This window comes from Theropithecus gelada, chromosome 7a, assembly GCF_003255815.1.
Source record: "Theropithecus gelada isolate Dixy chromosome 7a, Tgel_1.0, whole genome shotgun sequence".
NCBI lineage: Eukaryota > Metazoa > Chordata > Mammalia > Primates > Cercopithecidae > Theropithecus > Theropithecus gelada.
In genome coordinates this window covers 30,727,693-30,755,337 of record NC_037674.1, presented here as the reverse complement: position 1 = coordinate 30,755,337, position 27,645 = coordinate 30,727,693, and the positions used below count along the sequence as shown (strand labels likewise).

Here is a 27,645-nt window from a genome sequence, read left to right as displayed (position 1 = left end):
CTGCTCCTAAGATCAGTGCTTGAGATATTTTGCAGACCCTGCACTTGCTGGATCAGCTGGCACCACCCAGATCAATAAACTGGCTCATCTGATCTTGTGACCCCCCACCCAGGAACTGACTCAGTGTAAGAGGACAGCTTCAATTTCTTTTGATTTCATCTCCTGCTTAACCAATCAGCACTCCTGGCTCACTGGCTTCCCCTCCCCCACCAAGTTGTCCTTAAAAACTCTTGATTCCCAAATGCTTGGGCAGTCTGATTTGATTAATAATAAAACGCTGGTCTCCTGCACAGCTGGCTCTGTGTGAATTACTCTGTCTCTATTGCAGTTCCCCTGTCTTGATAAATTGGTCCTGTCTAGGCAGCAGGCAAGGTGAATCCATTGGGGAGTTACACTAGTGCAAGAGGTTCAGTCCAAATCAGTGGCCTTCCATATATTTTATTTAACACATCCCAGAAAGAGGTTATGAATTATATCAAGCAAAAGGTTCTGTCCTAGACCAGGTTTGGGATGATCTTTCTTTTCCACATGTTAGCTCTTTGCTGACAGAGGTCAAAATATTAGTCCTAATATAGAGATATTGTCTAATAGTTTAGTGTTATATAAACCTATTCTGTCTTGGTTCCCTAGTGTAGATGAAAATCAGAGTTGAACAGTAGTTAAACTGAAAAAACAATGCTTTTACTCAGTAACTGTTATAATAAGGAAAAAGAGACCTCAGCATGGAACGAGGCTGAGTTCTTTTCATTTCTGTGAGGTCTGAGAATAAAAAATGAAAAAGAACTAGGCTCAGTTCCAAATATGACATGGACAAGTAGGGATTTATAGCCAAGGAGTAGGTTGGGTAATGAAGGTGGTCAGTGGATGAAAAATTACTAAGAGAAAACATTAGGGATAGAGGAATTTTGGTTAGATTGACCTAATAGGATTCTTGCTGAAGACAGGCCAGGTTGATCAGGTATTACCGGCGGCGGGTGGGGGCGGTTGTAGGGAATGAGGAATCTGGTCAAATATCAAGGGTGATCAGATATTGATGGTGGGGATTCTGGCTAAAGGAACTTGGCAGGACTCTTGCCATGACTGGGCTCTTAGGAGCAAGGTACGTGGCTGGGCATGATGGCTCACGCCTGTAATCCCAGCACTTTGGGAGGCCGAGGTGGGTGGATCACCTGAGGTCGGGAGTTCAAGATCAGCCTGACCAACATGGAGAAACCCCATCTCTACTAACAATACAAAATTAGCCAGTTGTGGTGGCACATGCCTGTAATCCCAGCTACTCAGGAGGCTGAGCCTGGAGAATTGCTTGAACCCGGGAGGTGAAGGTTGTGGTGAGCCGAGAATGCACCATTGCACTCCAGCCTGGGCAACAAGAACAAAACTCCATCTCAAAAAAAAAAAAAAGCAAGGTACAGCCGGGCACAGTGTCTCACGCCTGTAATCCCAGCAGTTTGGGAGGCTAAGGCAGGTGGATCATGAAGTCAGGAGTTGGAGACCAGCTTGACCAACATGGTGAAACCCTGTCTCTACTGAAAATATAAAACTTAGCCTGGCGTGGTGTCGCGTGCCTATAATCCCAGCTACTCAGGAGGGTGAGGCAGGAGAACCCTTGAACCTGGGAGACAGAGGTTGCAGTGAGCTGAGATCATGCCACTGTATTCCAGCCTGGACAAAGAGCAAGGTGCCAGGATGGGGCCTAGTCAAAAAAGTGGTTTACAGGAGCCTATCTAGAGTTTGGTCAAGGAGAGACCTCTTAATCACTAGCAAGCCAGGTGCTTTCCAACAAATTTCATCCATGTGGGAAATAAGGGCAAAGGATTTTGCACATACCATCTAGGGAAAAAGTAGGTGCCTTCATTTTCCACTGCTGTATCAGAATACCACAGACTAGGTAATTTATAACGGACAGAGATTTATTTGGTTCATGGTTCTAGAGGCTGGGAGGTCAAGATCGAGGGACTACATGCATCTGGTGAAGCCCTTCTTGCTATATGATAACGTGGCAGAAGGTATCACATAGTAAGACAGCATGCAAGAAAGAGAGGAAAGGAAAAGGGGGCTGAACTCCTGTCTTTTATAACTAACCCAGTCCTGCAATAACTAACTCACTTCTGTATTAACAGCTTTAGTCTTTTCAAGAGGGTGGTGTCCCCATGAACTAATAGTCTGTTTTGTGTGTGTGTGATGGAGTCTTGCTTTGTCACTCAGACTAGAGTGCAGTGGCATGATCTAGGCTTACTGCAACCTCCGCCTTCTGGGTTCAAGTGATTCTCCTGCCTCAGCCTCCCGAGTAGCTGAGATTACAGGCATGTGCCACCAAGCCTGGCTAATTTTGGTATTTTTAGTAGAGACAGCTTTTCACCATGTTGGCCAGGCTGGTCTCAAAACTCCTGACCTCAGGTGATTTGCCTGCCTTGGCCTCCCAAAGTGCTGGAATTACAGGCGTGAGACACCGTGCCTGGCCTATTTTTGTATTTTTTAATAGAGACAATGTTTTACCAATTGGCCAGTCTGGTTTCACACTCCTGATCTTAAGTGATCCACCTGCCTTGGCCTCCCAAAGTGCTGACATTGCAGGTATGAGCCACCGCCCTGGCTTTGCTTTAGCTTTTTAGTGCATATTAAGGACTAACATTACTCTCTAGTATCTTCAGCTATCTACATCTATCTTCAGCTATCTACATCTGATTGCTGTAGGTCAGCAGTTCTCAAAATGTGTTCTCATCAGAATACAAATACTCTGGTCAGCACGGTGGTTTACACCCATAATCCCAACACTTTGGGAGGTGGTGGGTCACGCCTATAATCCCAGCACTTGGGAGGAGGTGGGAGGATAATTTGAGCCCAGGAGTCCAAGACTAACCTAAGCAACATAGTGAGACCCCCATCTCTACAAAAAATAGAAAAAAAGTTAGCCAGGCATGGTGGTGCATGACTGTAGTCCTAGCTACTTGGGAGGCTGAGGTTGGAAAATCGCTTGAGCTGGGGAAGTCAAGGTTGAGGTTGAGGTTACAGTGAGCTGTGATTGTGTCATTGTACTCCAGCCTGGGTGACAGAGGGAGACGCTGACTCAAAAAGAGTAGAAAATATGCTATATTATATCCTATCTTTAAAAAAATGACAAGAAACCTTTGGCTCAACATCTAGCTATTGCCCCATTTATCTGTTCAGTGTGCAGCAAAATTACTTAAAATTAGTTTTGAGTTCTTCGGCTCTTTCTTATTCCAATAAAGTTTTCCTCTCTACCGCTTCTTGTTGTAGAGAGGAATACTTATTTATTTATTTATTTTTGAGGCAGAGTTTCGCTCGTCACCCTGGCTGGAGTGCAATGTCGTGATTTGGCTCACTGCAAACTCTGCCTCCTAGGTTCAAGTGATTCTCCTGCCTCAGCCTCCCAAGTAGCTGGAATTACAGGTGTCCGCCATCACGCCCAGCTAATTTTTGTATTTTTAGTAGAGACAGGTTTTCACCATGTTGGCCAGGTTGGTCTCAAACGCCTGACCTCAGGCCACCTGCCCACCTCAGCCTTCCAAAGTGCCGGGATTACAGGTGTGAGCCTTCGCGCCTGGCCTTGTTGAAATACTTTTGTTTGAAGTCATCCATGACCTCTGCTTTGCCTCATCAAAGGTCAGTTCTCAATTCATATGCTATTTCCCAAGATAATTTCACACTGCTGGGCCAGTTCCTCTCCTTGAAACAAGCTTGGCTTCCAGGCCTCACAGTCTTCTAATTTCCTTTCTTCACTAGTCACTCCTTCTTGGTCTCATTTGTTTCTTCTTGTTCTTTGCCTTGACCTCTAAATGGTGGTTTTCCCTAAAGCATAGTCCTCAGGTCTGTTTACCTACACTTTGTAGTCTTGTCTGATTTAATGGTTTTAAGTAACATGTGGTTCAAATTGATTATCTTCAACTTGGACTTCTCTCTTGAATTCAACTTGTATATTCAATTGCCCTACATCAACTTGACTTTCCTCAGATATTCTCTTCACCTCCTTCAGAGGGTGTGGTCAGACATCACCTTATCAGAAGCCCTCCCTTTCCAACCTACCTAAAGTAATTCCTTGCTGAAGTACTCGCTTTCCTCCTAACTCTATTTTATGTTTTTTCCCATAATACTTACCACTAGGTATAGAACATAGGTAACTATGTAAATATATATTCACATATGTTATTTATGTATATATTAATGTGTATTTTTATTTATAAATATATAAAAATATATATTTATACATGCTTTTTGGTCTGTTTCCTCCTGCTGGGATTCATTAGAATCTAAGCTCCATTAGGACTAGCTTCTAGTGCCTAGTATAGTCCTGGGACCTTATTATTATTATTATTATTATTATTATTTTTTTTTTTTTTTTTTTTTTTTTTTTTTTTTTTTTGAGACGGAGTCTCGCGCTGTGTCACCCAGGCTGGAGTGCAGTGGCGCGATCTCGGCTCACTGCAAGCTCCGCCTCCCAGGTTCACGCCATTCTCCTGCCTCAGCCTCCGAGTAGCTGGGACTACAGGCGCCCGCCACCACGCCCGGCTAGTTTTTTGTATTTTTTTTTTTAGTAGAGACGGGGTTTCACCATGTTAGCCAGGATGGTCTCGATCTCCTGACCTCGTGATCCACCCGCCTCGGCCTCCCAAAGTGCTGGGATTACAGGCTTGAGCCACCGCGCCCGGCCTATTATTATTATTTTTTTGAGACGGAATTTGCCTCTTGTTGCCCAGGCTGTAGTGCAATGGCATGATATCGGCTCACTGCAACCTCCGCCTCCCGGGTTCAAGAGATTCTCCTGCCTCAGCCTCCTGAATAGCTTGGATTACAGGCATGCATCACCACGCCCAGCTAATTTTTTTTGGTATTTTTAGTAGAGACGGGGTTTCTCCATGTTGGTCCAGGCTGGTCTGGAACTCCTGACCTCAGGTGATCCGCCTGCCTCAGCCTCCCAAAGTATTGGGATTACAGGCATGAGCCACCATGCCCAGCCAGTCCTGGGACTTTAATAGGCACTGAATGACTATGTATATAATGAAATTCCAGATGACATGCTTGATTTTCAGCTATCTATCCTGACAATTTTATTATTATTTTAGATGAAGTCTCCCTCTGTCACCCAGGTTGGAGTGCAGTGGCGTGATCTCAGCTCACTGCAACCTCCACTTCCCAGGTTGAAGAGATTCTCCTGCCTCGGGCTCTGGTGTAGCTGGGATTACAGGCATGCACCACCATGCCTGGCTAAGTTTTTGTATTTTTAGTAGAGATGTGGTCTCACCATGTTGCCCAGGTTTGTCTCGAACTCCTGGCTTCCTGTAATCCACCCACCTTGGCCTCCCAAAAGTGCTGGGATTTTAAGTGTGAGCCACTGTGCCTGGAGTATCCTGAGAATTTTTTTTTTTTTTTTTTTGAGACAGAATCTCACTCTGTTGCCCAGGCTGCAGTGCAATGGTATGATCTTGGCTCACTGCAACCTCTGCCTCCTGGGTTAAAGCGATTCTCCTGCCGCAGCCTCCCAAGTAGCTGGGACTATAGGTACATGCCACCATACCTGGCTAATTTTTTGTATTTTTAGTAGAGACTGGGTTTCGTCATGTTGGCTAGGCTGGTCTCGACCTCCTGACCTCAAGTGATCCACCCGCCCAAAATGCTGGGATTACAGACGTGAGCCACAGCGCCCAGCCAATCCTGAGAATTTTAGCAACAACAAAAATGACCCAACGGTGCACCACTGCCATAGGTAGGAATTTTAGGTTAGTTTCTAGATTCTACATATAAAAAGGTAAATTCACTTGCCATGAATTGGGCACCTACAGTGAAGGGGGAAAATTGTTTGTATGGTTTATACTGCAAAAACAGGCTAATAAACTAAAACGTTATTGCGTAATTCACTTGGACATCTTGTGCAGTGCCTCACTATTTGATGTTTTGAGGAAGTGAAAAAAATTAATTTTTCTTGATTGTGCCATTACCAAATTATCAGTTTTGGGGGTAATTGGAAGAAATTGATGAGTCTGCAGAGTTTGAGCTGTTTCCTTACATCAAGCAACTTCTATGATTAGAAGATTCAACTTTTATAATCCCCTAATGACTCACAAATTTATTCTTTCTAATTGATGGTAATATCCTGAAATAAAACTAACAGGGGAAAATAACAATGATTTTTTTTTCCAGAAAGATATTCAGACCCAATTATCAACATATGGTTTAAACAGATGGCAGCTGAAATAAATCTGTGTGTGCAGTAGAATCAGAGATTTTAAAGAATTGTATAGCCTCTCACCTACCACTGCTCACACTATGTTAAAGATATATAAAATTAATTGCATTTATAAAAATATACCACATTGTCTCATATCTTTGTACTTTTATCCATAGTTTCTTCTCCCTAGAATAACCTTCCTTTGATTTAGCTTTATCTTCTCTAGGTCACTTCTCCTGATCTCTCTGGTCTCAATTTGAGCAATTCTGTCTATGTCTGAAAGGCCTGTGCATACTGCCTACTTTACATTACAAAAATTATCACATATTAATTTGCTAATCTCATTCTCCCAAAATATTTTTTTTTTTTTTGAGACAGAGTTTCGCTCTTGTTGCGCAGGCTGGAGTCCAATGGCGTGATCTCGGCTTACTGCAACCTCTACCTCCCGGGTTCAAGCGATTCTCCTGCCTCAGCCTCCCAAAGTAGCTGGGATTACAGGCACCCGCCACCATGCTCAGCTGATTTTTTTGTATCTTAGTTGAGATGGGGTTTCACCATGTTCGCCAGGCTGGTCTTGAACTCCTGACCTCAGGTGATCCACCTGCCCCGGCCTCCCAATGTGCTGGGATTACAGGTGTGAGCCACCACACCTGGCCAATATTGTTTTTTTTTTTTTTTTTTTTTTTTTTTTTTTTTTTTTTTTTTGAGACGGAGTCTCGCTCTGTCGCCCAGGCTGGAGTGCAGTGGCCGGATCTCAGCTCACTGCAAGCTCCACCTCCTGGGTTCACGCCATTCTCCTGCCTCAGCCTCCTGAGTAGCTGGGACTACAGGCGCCCGCCACCTCGCCCGGCTAAGTTTTTGTATTTTTTTAGTAGAGACGGGGTTTCACCGTGTCAGCCAGGATGGTCTCGATCTCCTGACCTCGTGATCCGCCCGTCTCGGCCTCCCAAAGTGCTGGGATTACAGGCTTGAGCCACCGCGCCCGGCCAGTATTGTTAATTAAAACAATAAAAATCACTGTCTTTTATTTCTGTACCTCTATTTGCATAGTACAGTCTGTCATCAGTCAGGGTTCAAAAAATATTTGCTGAATGAATCAATAAATTACAAGTTATCTCTTCCACCAGCCTAGCAGTGGGAACTAACATTATGTTAAAAGTGGGAAATTGGCTGGGCAGCATGGCTCACTCCTGTAATCCCAACACTTCAGGAGGCCAAGGCAGGATGACAGCTTAAGGACAGGAGTTTGAGGTCAGCCTGGGCAACACAGCGAAACTCCATCTACACACACCCACCCCCCCTATAAATTAGCCGGGGGCATGTTGTTCCTGCCTGTAGTCCCAGCTAGTAGAGGCTGAGGTGGGGGATGGTTTGAGCCCAGGAGTCCAAGGTTGCAATGAACCATGATCATGACACTGCATACCAGCTTGGGTGACAAGGTGAAACCCTGTCTCCAAAAATAAAAAATAAAAGTGTGTTGGCCAGGCACAGTGGCTCACGCCTGTAATCTCAGCACTTTGGGAGGCCGAGGTGGGCAGATCACCAGGTCAGGAGATTGAGACCATCCTAGCTAACAGGGTGAAACCCCATCTCTACTAAAAATACAAAAAATTAGCTGGGCATGGTGGCGAGTGCCTGTAATCCCAGCTACTCGGGAGGCTGAGGCAGAAGAATCGCTTGAACCTGGGAGGCGGAGGTTGCAGTGAGCCAAGATCGCGCCATTGCCCTTCACCCTGGGCAATAGAGTGAGACTCCATCTCAAAAAAAAAAAAAAAACAAGGCCGGGCGCCGTGGCTCAAGCCTGTAATCCCAGCACTTTGGGAGGCCGAGACGGGCGGATCACGAGGTCAGGAGATCGAGACCATCCTGGCTAACACGGTGAAACCCCGTCTCTACTAAAAAATACAAAAAACTAGCCGGGCGAGGTGGCGGGCGCCTGTGGTCCCAGCTACTCGGGAGGCTGAGGCAGGAGAATGGCGTAAACCCGGGAGGCGGAGCTTGCAGTGAGCCGAGATCTGGCCACTGCACTCCAGCCTGGGCGGCAGAGCGAGACTCCGTCTCAAACAAACAAACAAACAAACAAACAAAAAAAAAAAAAAAACAAAAAAAAAAACAAAAAAAAAACCAAAGTGTGAAATTGTTGGTCAGAATCTTCCTTAAATCATTTTTTTTCTTACAGCTCCTGTGTTCCTCTGTCTTGATAAGTAGACTCAATAGATAAGTAAATAAAATATGAAAGGCTTTTGAAGCTTTTGGATTACATGGACTAACACTTGCTACCTTTTATTTTGCTATTTTGAACATATTTTCATTTAAAAAGTCATTGTCATTCAGTTATCAGTTGAAATACTTTATTTAACTTATTTTAAAAATTGATTATAAACTTTTTATCTCAATTAGGTATTCTACCCTTAGATTTAACACTCATTTTTCCCGAGTATATTTTCTTTTCAATATACAAAGAAATGTATTTTCATAGAGTGTGTTGAATATTAGGAAAATCAAGAGTTCTGGTTCTGTCAGGTGCAGTATTTAGAGTGTTATTTTGATAAAATCCAGTTGCTCTGATATGGCTTGAAAATACTTGCTCCTTTGGAGTATATTTGCAGGGGAAAAACTGTGGCATAGGTAGAAATTCACCATAATGACTTGAATTGGTTTTATACATAATCATCTGAGGTTTTGATAGTGAGGTGGCTGTCTGGAGTGTCTTCGGATCCAACATACATGAAAACACAGGATTGCCAGGGTTCACACAAGGAGGCAGTTGTTCAGATTTCATTTCTGTGTCTGAATTTGAAAGTGAAGTACTTTTCTTGTCCTAAAAAACAAACACATAAAATCATTCTCCATTTTAAAGTTCTGAAAAAAATAAAATAAAATTCAGTCTCACCCACTTCCCTTTTTTAGAAATTCTGTTCTCTGGAGGGGATTGAATGTCAGGCCTCTGAGTCCAAGCTAAGCCATCATATCCCCTGTGACCTGCACGTATACATCCACATGGCCTGAAGCAAGTGAAGAACCACAGAAGAAGTGAAAATGGCCTGAAGCAAGTGAAGAATCACAAAAGAAGTGAAAATGGCCGGTTCCTGCCTTAACTGATGACATTACCTTGTGACATTCACTCTCCTGGCTCAGAACCTCCCCCACTGAGCACCTTGTGACCCCCCACCCCTGCCCGCCAGAGAATAACCCCCTTTGACTGTAATTTTCCATTACCAACCCAAATCCTATAAAACGGCCCCACCCCTATCTCCGATCGCGGACTCAGCCCGCCTGCACCCAGGTGATTAAAAAGCTTTATTGCTCACACAAAGCCTGTTTGGTGGTCTCTTCTCTTGACATTGAAGACTACCCTTAAAATCACATACACCTGTACACAGAGTGAACTTGTCAAAAATATGCATAAGGTAGCTTTTTAAACATTCTGTACTACAACTATGAGAATTTATTGAAAAGTCTGTAAATCATAGGGAAAATCTGAAAAGTCATAGTTAGAAGAGGAAGTACAGCTTTATTTTAGAGTGAAAAAGGAACAAGATAAACATCCAGGGTTAGCCTGGGTATGTGGGCAGCCATTAAGCAACTAATTACACAGCTAACTGAATAATTACAATTGTGATAACTGCTATGAAGAAAAAAAATACAACATATTAATGGAGACACAATGGGGGTTCTAGTCTAGTGCTGGGGGTTAGGGAAAGCCATGCCAATGAAGTACCATTCAATCTAAGATTGACTATAAAGCAAGGAAGTAAAAGATAGAGGTGGGGACAAAGTATGGCAAGTCAAATAAATTAGGGTGAAAATGTCATGAGATCAGAATAGAGAGCCAGGGGTCAGATCTCTCAGGGTTTTGTTGACTGTGTTTAAAATCTGAACCTTTATTGTAAAAGCAATGGAAAGCTATTGAAGGGTTTTAAGGAGAGGTGTGACATGATGTAATATAATTCTAGTAAAATTACTTTGGCTGTTGTTAGGGCCTGTGTGAATGTGGTGAGGAGCTGCAATAGTCCATGTGAGTAATGATGACAATATATAGTAGGTGGTAGCATGGAGATGGAGCAGATTTGTTTGTTTTGTTTTGTGTGTTTCTTTTTTGAGACGGAGTCTCGCTCTGTCATCCAGGCTGGACTGCAATGGTGCAATCTTGGCTCACTGCAACCTCCGCCTCCCGGGTTCAAGCAATTCTCCTGCCTCAGCCTCCCAAGTAGCTGGGATTACAGGCATGTACCACCACGCCCAGCTAATTTTGTATTTTTAGTAGAGATGGGGTTTCTCCATGTTAGTCAGGCTGGTCTTGAACTCCCAACCTCAGGTGATCCGCCCGCCTCAGCCTCCCAAAGTGCTGGAATTACAAGTGTGAACTACCTCCCAGCCTAATTTTTGTATTTTTAGTAGAGATGGGGGTTCACCATGATGGCCAGGCTGGTCTTGGACTCCTGACCAAGTGATCCACCTGCCTCGGCTTCCCAAAATGTTGGGATTACAGGTGTAAGCCACCGCGCCTGGCCAAATGAAATCAATTTTTATCACTATTTTATTTTATTTTTTGAGATGGAGTTTTGCTCTGTCGTCTAGGCTGGAGTGCAGTGGTGTAGTCTCAGCTCATTGTAACCTCTGTGTCCCAGGTTCAAGTGATTCCCCTGCCTCAGCCTCCAGAGTAGCTGGGACTACAGGTGCCTGCCAACACACCTGGCTAATTTTTGTGTTTTTAGTAGAAATGGGGTTTCACCATGTTGGTCAGGCTGTTCTTGAACTCCTGACCTCAGATGATCTGCCTGCCTCGGCTTTCCAAAGTGCTGGGACTACAGTCATGAGCCACCAGGCCTCACCAGATTTTATTATTTTCTTTTTTGCAGGTTTACCTCAATGTATGATCTTCCAGAATCAGTTCTGAAATTTACAGGTTAATAACACCTTATATTAGCAAATATGGTTTGCTAATATTCACTTAATACTCATAAGTTTGTAGTTGGCAAAGCTGGAAATAGAACTCAGGTTCACTAAGCGTCATCAATGTTATTCTCATCAGATCTTGCTGTTTATTCTTTTTGATACTGCTTATTAATTTGTTTTAAATATTAACAACACAGATACTGGATAATAGTAAATCATAAGAATCATAAAATTTTGATGGTATCTCAACTGATCAGCTTTTCTCCAATTTTCTAGGTTTCCTCAGCACAGGGGAAAGCTTTATAGGTAGAAGGTGGCGGCCCTGTGACTTGTGGGGAAAAGTACCACTGTAATTTACTTTTATGGGCACCTAAGCAGGTTGCCCAGGGCAACTTGTAGATTTGTTGTTGTTATTAATACTATCTCCTTCAGTCACTGAGAACTCTTTTTTTTTTTTGAGATGGAGTTTCACTCTTGTTGCCTAGGCTGGAGTGCAATGGCATGATCTTGGCTCACTGCAACCTCCACCTCCCCGGTTCAAGTGATTCTCTTGCCTCAGCCTCCCAGGTAGCTGGGATTATAGGCATGCGTCACCACACCCAGCTAATTTTGTATGTTTAGTAGAGATGGGGTTTCTGCATGTTGGTCAGGCTGGTCTCGAACTCCTGTCCTCAGGTGATTCGCCTGCATCGGCCTCCCAAAATACTGGGTCCTAAATGCTGGGATTATAGGCGTGCGCCACAGCGCCCAGCTGAGAACTCTTTGTCATCAAATGACCTTCCTTAACTACTGGTTCTAGAATTCCAGTCAGCTTTGGCTCAAAACATAATGCAGAAAATGAAATCTAGTCAAAACAGAAGACAAATTAGCTGATAAACTTTGTTGGCATAATTAGTACCGCAAAATCTGGAAAAGTTAAATCCTAAATTAAAATTTTTTTAGATTTCCAGGATAATTCACAAATGTTTATAGATTCTGAAACAAAAGGCCCATTGCTTTATACTTTACATCATAGACAACCACTGCAGTTTTCTTATTTGGGTTTCACCTTCTTCAAACCTGATATTCTTAAAATGTGGAGTTCAAACTGACTACAATTAAGAACGAAACAAACAGCCAATACAAAGAATGATAAAAGGATGAGTTTAAATTATCTGCCACATATGTCAACAACTTTTATTAAATGATAAAAAGGTTAAAATTGTAAATAATTTTACAGAAGAAATTACATCTTAAAATTGGCCTGTGAAAGTGGCTTGAAAGGTATAAAAATCTACCAGTAGCTGGTATTAGCTTTCTTAGTAATTTAATTTTCAGTTAAAGTTAGAGAAAGCCAGACCACCTTGACTTTTTGAAGTCCTTCGGTATAGATAAATATATACTTAAAAAGATAAATGAAAACAAGTCATTAGTTAATAATGCCCATCGCAGAAGCTGTAACTATAAAATTAAGATTTTTTTGATGTCACTGTTGATGTTAAATATAGTTAATAGAAAAGCAAAAATAAAAAAGGTCTAATTTTGAGGCACTCTTTTGTCTCTGCTCAGGCCCACCATCTTCCTTGCTAATGTTTACGTTTATTATTTATTTTTTCATTTATTGATTTACTTTTACCACAATTAGGGGACAGAGAATGAAACCTAAACTTTTCATTGCTTCTGTAAAGAGTGAATATAAATGTAAGATATCTTTCGCTCTTGTTGCCCTGGCTGCAGTTCAGTGGCGCAGTCTCGTCTCACTGCAACCTCTGCCTCCCAGGTTCAAGCGATTCTCCTGCCTCAGCCTCCCAAGTAGCTAGGATTACAGGCGCGCGCCATCTCTCCCGGCTAATTTTTTGTATTTAGTAGAGACGGAGTTTCATCATGTAGGTCCGGCTGGTCTCGAACTCCTGACCTCAGGTGATCCACCCGCCTCGGCCTCCCAAATTACTGGGATTGCAGGCGTGAGCCCTGCGCCCGGTCACCATATCCTTTTTTAAAACAACTCCCTTCTTTGACAAAGTACAATTTAAGTATACAATTAACAAAGTACGTTTTTCTTGTTCAAAACCATCACTAACAGTTTGCAGTAGGGTATGAGTGCATACAATCCCGATGGTCTTTACACCTTTAGAGGCTATTCGGATTTAAGGAAACGTACATTTACATGTGTAAATGTAAAAGCTCAGTAGCTGCCTTGTAAAGTGTTTTTCGGGGTTGTGGGGTTGGGATTGGTAGGAGTAGGTGGTGCCTCAAATTATACCAACGAATACCAACATTCCCAAACATCTATCCCTCTGCCTAAACTCACCCAGTCGCGGTCTGTCATTTTCGCTATTTTCTTTGTTAATTTTTTCGGCAAAGTCAGTTTGCATGCAGTAGATGGCAAGAAAGCCGGTGAACGCCTAGGGACGTGGCGTTTTAACCGCAACCCAATTAAAGCAGCAAATAGAAGATGAATAGCTGGGTGGATCAGTATGTGTAAACCTATCCGTTTAATCCGGGGAGTTGTTTTCCCGGTGAAACCACGAATCCTTTCTGGAGGTTGCAACTCGTATCCATAGCAACTGGAAGTGGTCGCCGGCTCCCGGATGTTGTGGGGATCTGCGGCCGCCCGGCCCAGCTTCCTGCAGCCGCCCGGCGGCGCCCTGCGCTCCTCTTCGGGAGTGGTAGTTCTTCTCTTCACCGGTGCCTGGCAGGAGGCGCAAGCGGGACTACGCGTCACGGCATGCACTGCGGCCCCCAGCCGGTCACCGCCTGTGGGCTGCAGACGCCTGCGAGCAGGTTGTTGTTTTTATAAGAGGCGTCATTGGCGCCCGAGCTGTGACCGCCGCCACTGGGGCAGCCAGCACAATTGGGCGGAGGTGGCGTTGCCCCTTCAGGTACTGTACTAGGAGGGCTTAGACCCCGGGAGGGGGTTTGTGCCGACTGTCTGAGTCCCTGGCCGACACCTTCGGCTCAGTAGAGGAGCAGTGGCGTGGTCCGCCTCCTAGGCTGGGGCTGCTCGGGCGGGGACTTGACGCCTGGCGTCAGCGGCCGCACGGGCGACCTCCTCGGGCAGTGCGCGAGTCCACAGTCCCGGAGGCCCGAGCTGGCCCCTGGGGCATACGGTCCGGTGGTCTTGCAGCCTCCAAACCCCGTGTGCTATACTGAGCTGCGCGCCAACAGTGGGAGAGCGGACGGCTTGGGGCACCCTCCTTCCTTCACTGGGCAGGCTCTGAGGTGCTGGTCGGTCTGGACTGATGAAAATCCATATGGTAAGATGTTATGTGCGTCACCCTGCCGGGTTTAATGCCAGCCTGTCTTTTGATGACGTTTGAGCCCCCGTGATGTCAGGAATAGAAAGATTAAATGTTAAATAATGCCCGGCTACTTCCGCTGGCACGCCAGCCTGATGATGATCAAATACCTCTCCATACCCTTCTCCAACTCACTGGCCTCCTTTAGCTTTGGTCTTCCTAACCGATTTGTCCTCATTAGCAGCTGCCTCATGCAGTGCCTTGTACGCGTTATGTTTAGCACTATTGGGAGCGCCAAGTAAGGTATTTTGTTGAGTGATGAGATGTGTACTGTTCTGCTCTACTTTTATTGAAAAACACAGTGGGGAATTCTTGTAGCTAGAATAGCTAACTATAGTACTATGAATTTTAGATTTGTCTCCTCCAGTCTACAGGTTAGTGCTTGAAATGTCGCAATTAACGCATCGTATCTTTTAAGATTAGAATCTTATTGGGCCCCACACGTCTCTGGGTATTTATCACACACACCCAATGTGAATGGTTTACTGTTGTTTTCTGAGCTCAGGTCATATAGCGGAAGATGGAGATGTTGAGGGTATTATTTTTATGCATAATTTTTTTTTTTTTTGAGACGGGCTTTCGCTCTTGTTGCCCAGGCTGGAGTGCAGTGGCGCGATCTCGGCTCACTGCAACCTCTGCCTTCCGGTTTCAAGCGATTCTCCTGCCTCAGCCTCCCGAGTATCTGGGATTACAGGTGCCCGCCACCACGCCTGGCTAATTTTTGTATTTTTAGTAGAGACGGGGGTCTCACCATGTTGGCCAGGCTGGTCTCGAACTCCTGACCTCGTGATCCGCCGGCTTCGGCCTCCCAAAGTGCTGGGATTACAGGCGTGAACCCCCGCGCCCAGCCTTAATTCATAATTTTTAACCTTTTACGCTAAGGACGGAATTTCAATCAAAAAAGGTATTAAAAATCAGCCCAAATACAATTTAAAGGTGTGGGAAATACTTGTTCTTATATGAAAACCATTTAGAAAATAGTGTAATTGCAATTTTGTAAACCATGGAACAAAAAGTGAACATAATTCTTTTAGAAATGACTTAAAGGGCCCAGAACGGTGGCTCATGCCTGTAATCCCAGCACTTTGGGAGGCCCATACAGGTGGATCACCTGAGGTCAGGAGTTCGAGACCAGCCTGGACAACAAGGTGAAAACCTGTCTCTACTAAAAATACAAGAATTAGCTGGGCGTGGTGGCATGCGCCTGTAATCCCAGCTACTTGGGAGGCTGAGGCAGGAGAATTACTTGAACCCGGAGGTGGAGGTTGCAGTGAGCCAAGATCTGGCCACTGCACTCCAATCTGGGTGACACAGCGAGACTATCCCAAAAAAAAAAAAAAAACCAAAAACCAAAAAAAAAAAAACCAGAAAAGAAATAAAGGATATTCACACTTATGAAAGTGTAGATAGTGAAACTAGAAATGATTTTTCTTGTACTTTCCTGTACTTTTCAAGTTTTCTGTAGAAAAAACTTTTAAAAAAGGATGCAAGTATTAACAGCACTTTGAGAGTTTGTATATCATTTTTTTCACTTTCTAGTGGAAAGCACCCCCCTTATGCAAAAAAAAAAAAAAAAAAAAAAAAGGCAGCAATTCCAGTTATGGACTCTGTGAACATTACTTTAAAAAGAAAATAAGGGCCTAGTGCGGTGGTTTATGCCTGTAATCCCAGGACTTTGGGAAGCCAAGGCAGGCAGATCACTTGAGGTCAGGACTTCAAGACCAGCCTGGCCAACATGGGAAAAACCCGTCTTTTTTTTTTTTTTTTTTTTTTGAGACGGAGTCTCGCTCTGTCGCCCAGGCTGGAGTGCAGTGGCCGGATCTCAGCTCACTGCAAGCTCCGCCTCCCGGGTTCCCGCCATTCTCCTGCCTCAGCCTCCCGAGTAGCTGGGACCAGAGGCGCCGCCACCACGCCCGGCTCATTTTTTATGTTTTTAGTAGAGACGGGGTTTCACCGTGTCAGCCAGGATGGTCTCGATCTCCTGACCTCGTGATCCGCCCATCTCGGCCTCCCAAAGTGCTGGGATTACAGGCTTGAGCCACCGCGCCCGGCCAATTTTTTGTATTTTTAGTAGAGACAGGGTTTCACTATGATCTCGATCTCCTGACCTCGTGATCCGCCCGCCTCACCCTCCCAAAGTGCTGGGATTACAGGCGTGAGCCACCGCGCCCGGCTAAAACCCCATCTTGACTAAAAATACAAAAATTAGCCGGGCGTGGTGGCAGGTGCCTGTAATCCCAGCTATTTGGGAGGCTGAGGCAGTAGAATCGCTTGAACCTGGGAGGCAGAAGTTGCAGTGAGCCAAGATCATGCCACTGCACTCTAGCCTGGGTGACAGAATGAGACTATCTCAAAAAATCCAAATAAGCAGTAACAGTAAAAAACACAGGCAAAGTCCCTGTTGTTACATCTGCAGACTATATTAATTTAAGCGTAAATTATTTGGAGAGTAGGGACAATAAATGAATTAGTTGGACTGGAAGAAAATAACAGATCTGACAATTAGTAGCATTTGTAGACCTCATTTTATTTTTTGGAGAAGATGTCTTGCTTTGTCACCTAGTCTGGAGTGCAGTGGCCTGGACACGAGTTACTGCAGTCTTCTGGGCTCAAGTGATCCTCCCAACCCAGCCTCCCAAATAGCTGGGACCACAGGCACATGTCACCAGGCCTAGGTCTGTTTAATATATTTTTTTGAGACAGAATCCTGCTCTATTATATGGTAGCTCAGTCTTGGCTCACTGCAAACTCTGCCTCCTAGTAGCTGGGATTACAGTGTGATTCAAGCTGGGTTCAAGCATGATTCTTGTGCCGTAGCCTCCGAGTAGCTGGGATTACAGACATGTGACACCATGCCCCTCTAATTTTTTTTTTTTTTTTGAGATGGAGTTTCGCTCTTGTTGCCTAGGCTGGAGTGCTATGGCAAGATCTTAGCTCACCGCAACCTCCACCCCCTGGGTTCAAGTGATTCTCCCGTCTCAGTTTCCTGAGTAGCTGGGATTACAGGCATGCGCCACCACGCCCGGCTAATTTTGTATTTTTAGTAGAGACAGAGTTTTTCCATGTTGGTCAGGCTGGTCTCGAACTCCCGACCTCTGGTGGTCCACCCGCCTCGGCCTCCCAAAGTGCTGGGATTACAGGTGTGAACCACTGCCCCGACCTAATTTTTGTATTTTTAGTAGAGACTGGATTTTGCCATGTTGGCCAGGCTGGTTGTGAAGTCCTGGCCTCAAGTGATCTGTCCACCTTGGCCTCCCAAAGTGCTGGGATTACAGGTGTGAGCCACTGTACCCAGCCTAATTTTTTAAGTTTTTTCTTTTTTTTTCTTTGAGATGGAGTCTCGCTCTGTCGCCCAGGTGGGAGCACAGTGGCGTGATCTCAGCTCACTGTAACCTCCACCTCCCAGGTTCAAGCAATTCTCTTGGCATCAGCGTCCCGAGTAGCTGAGATTACAGGCACACACCACCATGCCTGGCTAATTTTTGTATTTTTAGTAGAGGTTGGATTTCACCATGATGGCCAGGATGGTCTCGATCTCCTGAACTCGTGATCCACTTGCCTGGGCCTCCCAAAGTGCTGGGATTACAGGTGTGAGCCACTGCGCCCGGCCCTAATTTTAAAATGTTGTATAGAAGCAGGGTCTTGCTATGTTGCCCAGGCTGGTCTCTGAACTCCTGGGTTCAAGCGATTTTCCTGCCTTAGCCTCCCAGGGTTGGATACAGGCATGAGAACTCCATATCTGGCCTATGCATCCCATCTTTTGATCTGGTTTCTTTTCACCTTGTACAGTGAAATCAGAGGCAAAAGTGCTTAGCTTTTCTTCACTTAAGGCTGGACAATCTTAAACTTGTTAACATTGAATCACTTTGAGTACCATGTTTTATATGTTTGATATTTTGGCTTATGTCTGTTTTTGTTTTATTTTTTGTTATGGTTATATTGGATATGGACTGGTAAATAGTGTAATCAATCGTTAGTCCACATTTTGTTTTCTGTTGTAAAGGGCTACATTGTTCTTCCATATTAATATACAGTACATTTTTTTTGCTACTATCTGCCTCTTAAAAATTAAGGGGGTTTACCTTAACGCCAAGTGTCAGTTGACACTTGATTAAAAAAAAATCTATTCAAGTGTTTTAGAAAAAACACTTTTAACACTGTTGTTTTTCAGGTTACGGTGTTCATACTTTATTTTCTTAGGTTGCCTTCTTTGGAGCTTGCCTACTGCAAATGTCAATTTCTTTTCCATATTTTTTTATCTTATAATTTTGTATATTCTGTGTACTGAGTTGGCTCAATATGTTATTAGGCTTTGGGTCTATTCACAGGGCATAAGAAAAATTCAAAATTGATTAACGTGTCTGATTTACTAACTCCTTCCACAGTGTTGTTGTATGGGTTGTATAATTATATTCTTATTCAAGATAAAGAAAGACTTTAAAAAATTAGGTGTATATGAACTGCTAAAATCATGGAAGTAGTCGTTTTTGAACATGTTAAGAACATGAACACAGCAGCAAGGCCTGTTAAGCCCAAGGTACTTTAAACAAAAAATGCAGACTCATCTAACAATGCAGAACTGCTGGAGGCTGAATTATGTTTGTTTCTTTGTGGTGAAGATGAAGAAGTTGCAGTATTGTCAGTGATAAAGGATTACATTTTCACCCATTTCCTTCCTGACAGTTCCATAATTTTAACTAGGCTAAAACACTTGGTTTCAAAGGTCATTTGCAATGTATTGTACCAGATAAACTTGGCCGTATTTTCTCTCAATTTGAGTTCTAAGATTAAATTCAGCCCTATAATATGGGAAGGATTACAATTAAGTGATGAATAAAGGGATTTTTTTTCCCCAAAGGGCATTTAATGTGTGGAAAGCTCTTGAATTACCTGAGGAAGTATTAGAAAATAAGAAGTGTGAGTTAAGTTTTTTTTTTCTGTCATCACAGGAAGCCTGAAATCTTTTTTTTTTTTTTTTTTTCCAGTACTTATCTAAATCACTATTCTTTTAAAATCTTACAAAATCTTACTTCTGGTTCATATTGCCAGCATGTTGAAATGTAAAAAGAGCATTGGGTTGGAAATCAGAGACTTTTTAATGATGTTGAGCAAGTGATTATTTATAATTTTCTGTTCATTTTCATTTGGAATTTGTAAATAATAGCAAGCTGCCTTTATGGGGGTATTTGTGATAATGAAATCAGATATGAAAATGAAATTGCTTTGTAAGTCGCGGAGTTACCTACTCAGGTGAAGTATTATTGTACTGCATAAGTGCATTTACATGAAGCACTTATATATTTGAAGTGTGATGATGGGATAAATACTTTTTGACTGGGAAGTTTGATGAAGAAAAAAAGTCAAGTGGGGTATTCATTTGGTTTCTTGGTAGAACTTGGTGGCTTTTTCCAGACTGAAGGAAACCCGGCTCCTCTCCTCACTGTGACTTTGCACTCTGTTGCATTGAATGTCCCGAAACTGGAGTGTACTTCTGTGATTGAGCTTTTAATTTTGGTTTTGATTTGTTTTAATCTCACTTCTATAAGTGTAAGAAAGGTCATCAGTCTAGTTTGACAATAGGAAGTAGCTATTTTTAATACTCTCAAATGGATCTTTTTTTTTTTCTTTTTGAGATGGAGTCTTGCTCTGTCGTCCAGGCTGGAGTGCAGTGGCATGATCTAGGCTCACTGCAAGCTCCGCCTCCTGGGTTCATGCCATTCTCCTGCCTCAGCCTGCCGAGTAACTGGGACTACAGGTGCCCGCCACCATGCCTGGCTAATTTTTTGTATTTTTAGTAGAGACGGGGTTTCACTGTGTTAGCCAGGATGGTCTCGATCTCCTGACCTCGTGATCCGCCCGCCTCAGCCTCCCAAAGTGCTGGGATTACAGGCGTGAGCCACTGCGCCCGGCCTCTCAAATGGATCTTTAAGTTGATTTCTTGAACAGTGAGACTACATTGAATATGAAATCTCAGGTCCTTTGAGAGATGCATTTCATGTTTAAAGCATTGGTCTTGAGCCAAAGAAGTAATGGAGTTTAGATTTTTCCTTCTGGGGAAGTTATCCCTAGACACTAGAGGATCTGACCCTTGAGATTAACTTCAGGTTAGGTTGATATATAGAATATTTACGATAAAGAAAAAGTATTTTAGAAACAAATACGTATTGGCCGGGTGTGGTGGCTCACGCCTGTAATCCCAGCACTTTGAGAGGTCTAGGCGAGTGGATCACCTGAGGTCAGGGGTTCGAGACCAGCCTGGTCCAACATGGTGAAATGCCGTCTCTACTAAAAATACTGAAAGTAGCCTGACTTGGTGGTGTGTACCTGTAGTCCCAACTACTCAGGAGGCTGAGGTGGGAGGATCTCTTGAGCCAAGGAGTTTGAGGTTACAGTGAGCTGTGATGGCGCCACTGTACTCCCGTCTGGGTGAGTGACAGAGTGAGATCCTGTCTCTAAAAATAAAGCTATAATAAAGACATTAAAAAATACAATTGGAGCTATTTATCAAAACTTTGAACTTAATACTAATTAATAAAGTAACTCAAGGAAAAAAGTAAGTAGTATAAGCTACCATTAGGCAAATTATGCTGAGAAGCATAGTAAATGCTGTAGATTCAAGGGAAGATGAAATCAGTGTATGTCAGAAACAGTGATCTAGGAAAATTTCATGGGAGAAGACAGCTTTAAATACAGCAATCAGAATTTAGAAAGAAAAGCATTTCAGGAAGTGAAGACATGGAGTTAGGGTTGTCCATTTTGTGTTTAGAAGACAGCAAGTAAATTACTTGGGCCAGATGAGGAGGAAAGCTAATCAGATTAGTTGCAAGTTACGTTAGAACCAGATAGTGGTGGGAGCTTTTCAGTGTCACACTAAGGAGTGTGTCTTTATTGTACAGAATACTTACTCTTAAGGTTGGGGAGACTCTTTGAGTGGGAAGAAAAAAAAATTTTAGCACTGGGTATAAATGTATGTAATCTGCAGTCTCTTTTGTCTTTGCCTCTATGTTTATAGGGTAGTAGTGTTTTTTTGTTTTTTAAGACGGAGTTTTGTTCTTGTTGCCCAGGCTGGAGTGCAATGGCGTGATCTTGGCTCACTGCAACCTCTGCCTCCCAGTTCAAGCGATTCTCCTGCCTCAGCCTCCCGAGTAGCTGGGATTACAGGCATGCACCACCACACCTGGCTAATTTTTGTATTTTTAGTAGAGACAGAGTTTCACCATGTTGGCCAGGCTAGTCTTGAACTCCTGACCTCAGGTGATTCGCCTGTCTCAGCCTCCCAAAGTGCTGGGATTACAGGCATAAGCCACCGCACCCGGCAGTAGTGTGTTTTTAGGGAGGGACAGGGAGGGTTGAAAAATGGCACTATAGAAAGCTGTTGCATACCACAGTAATTAAAACAGCGTTGTAGTGGTTCAGGAATAGAAAATAGATCAGCGGAACAGAATGGAGAACACAGAAATGGATTAATAAATGTGTGGGACTTTATATGACAAAAGGTGGCATTTCAAATTATAGAAAAAGTATGGAATATTCAATATTTGGTTTAATTTTCACTTCACACCAAAAGAAAAAAAAATCTAAATGCATGAATTAAACAGCTAAATGTAAAAGCCAAAAGCTCTGGAAGTATTAGTAGAAAATATAGGAGAATAATTTTATAATCTCGGGAGCAGGAAAAGCTTTCTAAAACAAGATACGAAATCTAGATACTATAAAGGACACCCTGTTTTCCAGCCTCTACATTGACTGTATAAAATTTGAAACATAGTAGAACATACTTTAAAAATGTTTGAAGCATGCTAGAACATTAATTCGTGACCCAACTTGAAAAGAACTACAAATCAGTAATGATAATCCGATAGGAAAGTGAACACATGAATATAGATGCTTCACAGAAAAGGAGATGAGGATAGCCAGTCAACACAAGATGCACAGCCCCACTGAAGTCTTCTGGGAAGTGCAGATTGAGGAATTCATTATTTTGCTCATGAGATGAGCAGAAATTAAAGATGGTTGTTACTCTGTTGGTGGGATTGTGGAGAAATAGGTACTTTCATATGTTGTTGGCAGCAACTTTGTACTACCTTTGGGAGAGCAATTTAGCAATATCTATAGTTGTTTTAGTTGTTTTTTGAGATGGAGTTTCACTGGAGTGCGCCTGGCCTTTATTTATTTATTTTTGAGATGGAATCTGGCTCTGTAACCCAGAACTTAGTGCAGTGGTGTGATCTCGGCTCACTGCAACCCCTGCCTCCCAGCCTCAAGTGATTCTCCTGCCTCAGCCTCCCAAGTAGCTGGGATTACAGGCACGTACTACCACGCCTGGCTAACTTTTGTATTTTAGTAGAGATGGGGTTTCACCATGTTGGTCAGGCTGATCTTGAACTCCTGACCTCATGATCCACCCACTTCAGCTGGGATTATAGGTGTGACTCAACGTCCAGCCTTTTTGTTTGTTTGTTTTGAGACAGAGGCTCGCTTTGTTGTCCAGGCTGGAGTGCGGTGGTGTTACCTCGGCTCACTGCAACCTCCGCTTTCTGGGTTCAAGCAGTTCTCGTGCCTCAGCCTCCCAAGTAGCTGGGATTACAGGCTCCTGCCACCATGCCTAGCTAATTTTTTTGTATTTTTTTTTTTTTTTTTTTTGAGACGGAGTCTCGCTCTGTAGCCCAGGCTGGAGTGCAGTAGCCGGATCTCAGCTCACTGCAAGCTCCGCCTCCCGGGTTCACGCCATTCTCCTGCCTCAGCCTTCCCGAGTAGCTGGGACTACAAGCGCCCGCCACCGCGCCCGGCTAGTTTTTTGTATTTTTTAGTAGAGACGGGGTTTCACCGTGTTCGCCAGGATGGTCTCGATCTCCTGACCTCGTGATCCGCCCGTCTCGGCCTCCCAAAGTGCTGGGATTACAGGCTTGAGCCACCGCGCCCGGCCATTTTTTTGTATTTTTAGTAGAGACGCCAGGCTGGTCTCAAGTGATCCTCCCAAAGTGCTGGGATTACAGGTGTAAGCTACCATGCCTGGCTCATTTGTTGTATTTTTAATAGAGATGGGGCTTCACCATGTTTCCCAGGCTGGTCTCAAACTTGTGAGTTCAAGCAATTTGCCCAGCTCTGCCTCCCAAAGTATTGGAATTACAGGCATAAGCCACCGGGCCCGACCTGTGGCTTTTCATGGAGTTCTTAGAACGTCAGTTGTCTGTGCTGTTGGGCTTTCTACTTTCTCTACCTTTTGGAATGTCTTCACTTTCCAGTCCCTTTTACCTAGATAATTTGAATTACTCTCTGAAGGCTCCACCTATTTCTCATGAGTTACAGACATCTGCTTCTTAAGGATCTGTTTTATCAGTTTCATTTTGATTTTTTAGATATTAATTCAGTTTGATTGACGGAGTCTTGCTGTGTCACCCAGGCTGGAGTGCAGTGGCACAATCTTGGCTCACTGGGTTCAAGCGCTTCTTCTGCCTCAGCCTCCTGAGTAGTTGGAACTATATAGGTGCCCACCACCAGGCCCGGCCAATTTTTTTTTTTTTTTTTTTTTGTATTTGTAGTAGAGACGGGGTTTCACCATGTTGTCCAGGCTGGTCTCGAGCTCCCGACCTCAGGTGATCCACCTGCCTCGGCCTCCCAAAATGCTGGGATTACAGGCATGTGCCACTATGCTCAGCCTTTTTTTTTCTTTTCTTTTCTTTTCTTTTTTTTTTTTTTTGGGACAGAGTTTCTTGCTCTTGTTGCATAGGCTGGAGTACAATGGCTCAATCTTGGTTCACTGAAACCTCCACCTCCCGGGTTCAGGTGATTCTCCTGCCTCAGCCCCCCAAGTAGCTGGGATTACACGTGCGTGCCACCACTCCCGAGTGATTTTTTGTATTTAGTAGAGACAGGGTTTCACGATGTTGGTCAAGCTGGTCTCGAACTCCTGACCTCAGGTGATCCACCTGCCTCGGCCTCCCAAAGTGCTGGGATTAGAGGCATGAGCTACTATGCCCGGCCTAACAGTTGGTCTTTTTAATATTTAGCTTATCTCTAGGTGTTTCATTCCATATAACTAAATCTCAGTTGTGTTCAGGCACAAAAAAGATGGAAAACTACTCATTCATTCTTCACAACTGTTTTCAGCACCTCAAGGAGGCCTTCCCTAACCATCCTATTTAACATTCCAGTTCTTGCACCATCCCCACCCCTACTGTGCCCTCACTTTTTTCTCCATGGCACTGGGCACCAGCTGGCTCACTCTGTCTTTAAAAAGTACTTTTCTTCACGGGAGGTTTTTCTTTTGTTTTTGTTTTCTTTCTTTCAGTCCTGTGTCTTCAGGACTTAGAAGAGTTCATGGCACATAGTAGGTACTCAATAATCATATGTTGAATGAATAAATGCAGTTTCATGTTCCAGATGAGGATAGGCTCATTTGAAATATTTCCATAGGTTTATTAGATAAAAAGTAGACTTTCAGAAAGTTTTCATGCCTGGCACAGTGGTTCACACCTGTAATCCCAGCACTTTGGGAGGCTGAGGCAGGCAGATCACGAGGTCAAGAGATCGAGACCATCCTGGCCAACATGGTGAAACCCATCTCTACTAAAAGTACAAAAATTAACTGGGCATGGTGGTGCGTGCCTGTAATCCCAGCTACTTGGGAGGCTGAGGCAGGATAATCTCTTGAACCTGGGAAGTAGAGGTTGCAGTGAGCCGAGATCACGCCACTGCACTGTAGCCTGAAGACAGAGTGAGACTCCGTCTCAAAAAAAAAAAAAAAGTTTTCATTAGTTGGGATCTTGTATCCTCTTCCCTTTCTCAAGTGATGTGTTTTAAAGCAGACATTTTCATATCCTTTGGCGGAGGTGAAAGACCCAGACCTTTTGAAAAGCATTTTAGAAATACGTTCTTAAAAGCACTCCAAACTGACTCTCTTATCTTTGGTCACGTGACAGTACAGCTGCACTTTGGGGCCTTTGCCTATATCCTATTGGTTGCCTCACTTCGGAATTGTAGACGTGTGGGAGAATAATGCTCCCATTCTTCTGTATCTTGTCTAGTTCTAGAAGATATGGTGATGGAAACCTTACCTTTTTCATAGTAAAATGTAGCTACTCAGGAATGATGTGGGGCACCGTCATATCAGGTAATACTCATTCCCGTTATATTTTATGAGGTAAAATTGATATTGTTGTTTGGTTATTCTTACAGATTTTGACAGCCTCCACCAAAGTGTTTTAAAATGACTTACTTAGTCTATAACTCTTCCCTGAATTCAGTCTCCAGACACCTACTTGATGTTTCCTCTTGGATGTGATAATAACAATCTCAGATTTAAAATGCTCTAAATCAATTTACTGATTTTCTTTTCTTCCTTTTTCTTTTTTTCCAAGATGAGAGTCTTGTTCTGTCTCCTAGGCTAGAGTGCAGTGGCGTGGTCGCGGCTCACTGCAACCTCCGCCTCCTGGGTTCGGGCAATTCTCCTGCCTCAGCCTCCCGAGTAGCTGGGACTACAGGCATCCACCATACCACCTGGCCAATTTTTGTATTTTTAGTAGAGACAGGGTTTCACCATGTTGGCCAGGCTGGTCGTGAACTCCTAACCTCAAGTGATCCGCCCACCTCGGCCTCCTAAAGTGCTGGAATTGGATTATCACAGTAGCTACGCAAATGAACTTCTTGCTTCTGCCTTTGCTCCCCCACAATTCTGTCCCAATAGGTAGCCAGAGTGATCTTTTATTCCTTTTCTCAAAACCCGTCTGTGACTTTTAGTTTTCACTCAGAGTAAAAAGCTAAAATGCTTTTTAAAAGGAATCTTAGGATCTGTAAGCCCTACTCAATCTGTCCCCTTGCCCACCCTATTATCTTGTGTTTAATCTTGTCTTCCTCTCACCTGCTAGGTGATCCACACAGGCCTCCTTGCTGTTTCTCAAAGGTAGAGCTTTGATCCCAACTTTATACCTACTATTCATTTGGTCTTAAATGCTCTTCCTCCAGTTAACTGTATATAATGGCGCCTCACTCATTCAAATCTTTGCTCACATATACTTTAGCAATGAAGCTTCCGCTGACCACCCTTTTTAGAATTAAACTTCTCTATTCCAGCATAAATCTATCCTAGAATAAATCTCTTCAAATATTTTACAGGGTTTGACTCTTTTTGTCGACATAAGTCTAAGGTTTTTGACCTGAATGTGTGGTGACTCTTGCTTATAATGGCCGTATTGTTTTTGGCTACTGCAATTCTGTGAGTTAGCAGAAATAGGAGGAGCAGCAAGAAGATGATTTCAGTATTGTAGCTGTTGTGTGTTAAACACTTTGAGAGACCTGCAAGTGGACATCAAAAGCAATTGGAAATATATGACTGGAGATTGAGTTAAAATAAACTACTCTGAGGAATAAAAGGAAGCCTGAGCCTAAACAGAACTTCAAGTTTATTGTCTTCACAAAATATTCTTTGTTTTATAACTGTATGATTTCTTAGCCTTTGTAGCTGTCCTATATTCTTCTTATGTCTAAATTATTAGTAAAGCTCTTAAAATGAGGGGAGGGTTTATACATTGACCAATGGTCAGAATAATGGGAGAGGCTCATGGACTTCTCCAGAATTTTGAGTTCTCTTTTTTTTTTTGGAGGTGTAGTCTCACTCTGTTGCCCAGGCTGGAGTGCCGTGGCATGATCTTGGCTCACTGCAGCCTCCTCCTCCTGGTTTCAAGCGATTCTTCTGATTCAGGCTCCCTAGTAGCTGAGACTACAGGTGCGCATCAGCATGCCCGACTAATTTTTGTGTTTTTAGTAGATATGGTGTTTCACTATATGGCCAGGTTAGTCTCGAACTCCTGACCTCGTGATCTGCCCGCCTCTGTCTCCCAAAGTGCTGGGATTACAGGCGTGAGCCGCTGCACCCAGCCTAATTTTGAGTTCTGTAAAGAACAATTAACTGCACTATCCCCCAGACGTGGTTACCTTTCTTGTTTATTGATTGCTTAATATGTATTTAGCATTCACTCAGTATGTGTTGGGAATACATTATAGGCTGGTAAACAAGCAAATACAGCACAATGTTCTGTATTAAGTGCTAGATGCAGAAAATAATAGAGTCTTAGGGATGGGGTCAAGGGATGGCTCTCAAAGGAAGTGAACCATTAGCTGAGATAAGCACAGGAGTTTGGATGCTGGTAAAGGGATGGGCGACTGATCAGAATATATAAAGCCCTGGAGTAAAGACAAAGCCAAGCATTTTGAGGGGAACTGAGAAGGTTGGGCAAAGAGGGAATGAATTAAAAGAGATGAAAGCTAGAGATAAAAGACTTGATA

The 27,645-nt window shown here is 43.5% G+C and overlaps 3 protein-coding genes across 4 annotated transcripts in view; 2 read left to right on the top strand and 1 right to left on the bottom strand.

The window, feature by feature from the left end:
• The window catches only part of DNAAF4 (dynein axonemal assembly factor 4), an 86,443-nt gene extending 77,250 nt beyond the window's left edge, over positions 1-9,193 (top strand). The window contains exon 8 of the mRNA XM_025389673.1: positions 9,095-9,193. Within this exon, the coding sequence (XP_025245458.1) occupies positions 9,095-9,193 (99 nt within the window). The remainder of the gene's footprint in view (positions 1-9,094) is intronic.
• C7AH15orf65 (chromosome 7a C15orf65 homolog) lies at positions 8,519-13,631 on the bottom strand. The gene is made up of 2 exons (XM_025389674.1): positions 13,374-13,631; positions 8,519-9,005 (listed from the first exon to the last, which is right to left on the bottom strand). The coding sequence occupies exons 1-2, from the start codon at positions 13,389-13,391 to the stop codon at positions 8,658-8,660; spliced, it is 366 nt and encodes a 121-aa protein (XP_025245459.1). The 5' UTR covers positions 13,392-13,631; the 3' UTR covers positions 8,519-8,657.
• A 20-nt stretch (positions 13,632-13,651) lies between these two features.
• Positions 13,652-27,645, top strand: part of CCPG1 (cell cycle progression 1) — a 51,126-nt gene continuing 37,132 nt past the window's right edge. Inside the window, exon 1 of one of the 2 annotated variants that reach the window (XM_025389668.1) lies at positions 13,652-13,944. The gene's annotated coding sequence lies outside the window, so the exon portion shown is untranslated. Of the gene's footprint in view, positions 14,320-27,645 lie in introns of both variants that reach the window. The other variant, XM_025389669.1, reaches the window with a different exon arrangement.